The sequence below is a fragment of the Nanorana parkeri genome, unplaced genomic scaffold, assembly GCF_000935625.1.
Source record: "Nanorana parkeri isolate BGI_ZX_2015 unplaced genomic scaffold, ASM93562v1 scaffold5, whole genome shotgun sequence".
In the NCBI taxonomy this organism is placed as follows: Eukaryota; Metazoa; Chordata; class Amphibia; order Anura; family Dicroglossidae; genus Nanorana; species Nanorana parkeri.
Window position 1 is genome coordinate 5123777 of NW_017306273.1, and position 502 is coordinate 5124278.

The window sequence follows — 502 nt, forward strand, 5'->3', positions numbered from 1 at the left end:
TATATATATATTTTAAACGGGCCTGAGAAGATTTAAAGTTCTGCGCTGTAGCGTGGAGTCCACACACACAGGTAACGGACCATGAAAGTTCCCCCGATCAGACCATCCTCCTCCCGCGCTGAATAATCTCTTCTCTCTCCGCAGGTCCAGCAGAGAAAGATGGAGGTGCTGTCCAGCGGAGGCGGGAGAAGGAAGAGGAGCAGCGAGACGGCCTAGCCGCGCATATAATTCCCTTTTCCACGCCTCATCAGAGAGCGTGAAACCTGGCCGGGGCGAGGCGCGGAATCCCCGCCGGGGTAACGGTAGGAGCGAGCCGATGATTAATGTAACTTCGCTGTGACCTCTTCCAGCTGTCCTGAGAGTATTGGCTCCGAGGCTGTTTTCTTAAACACGTCATGGATTTCACATTTTCACGTTTCCGGCCTTTTTCGCCGGCCTGAAAACGGCAGGGGGAGGCTTAGGTAGCCGGGCTCGCTATTTGGGGGGGGGGGGGGGGGGGGAA

The 502-nt window shown here is 56.0% G+C and overlaps 1 protein-coding gene across 1 annotated transcript in view; it reads left to right on the forward strand.

Moving 5' to 3' along the window:
- PDE9A (phosphodiesterase 9A) overlaps positions 1 to 445 on the forward strand; it is a 28568-nt gene extending 28123 nt beyond the window's left edge. Inside the window, exon 16 of the mRNA XM_018576841.1 lies at positions 145 to 445. Coding sequence (XP_018432343.1) covers positions 145 to 216 — 72 coding nt within the window. The 3' untranslated portion in view covers positions 217 to 445. The remainder of the gene's footprint in view (positions 1 to 144) is intronic.
- Positions 446 to 502: the final 57 nt, after the last annotated feature.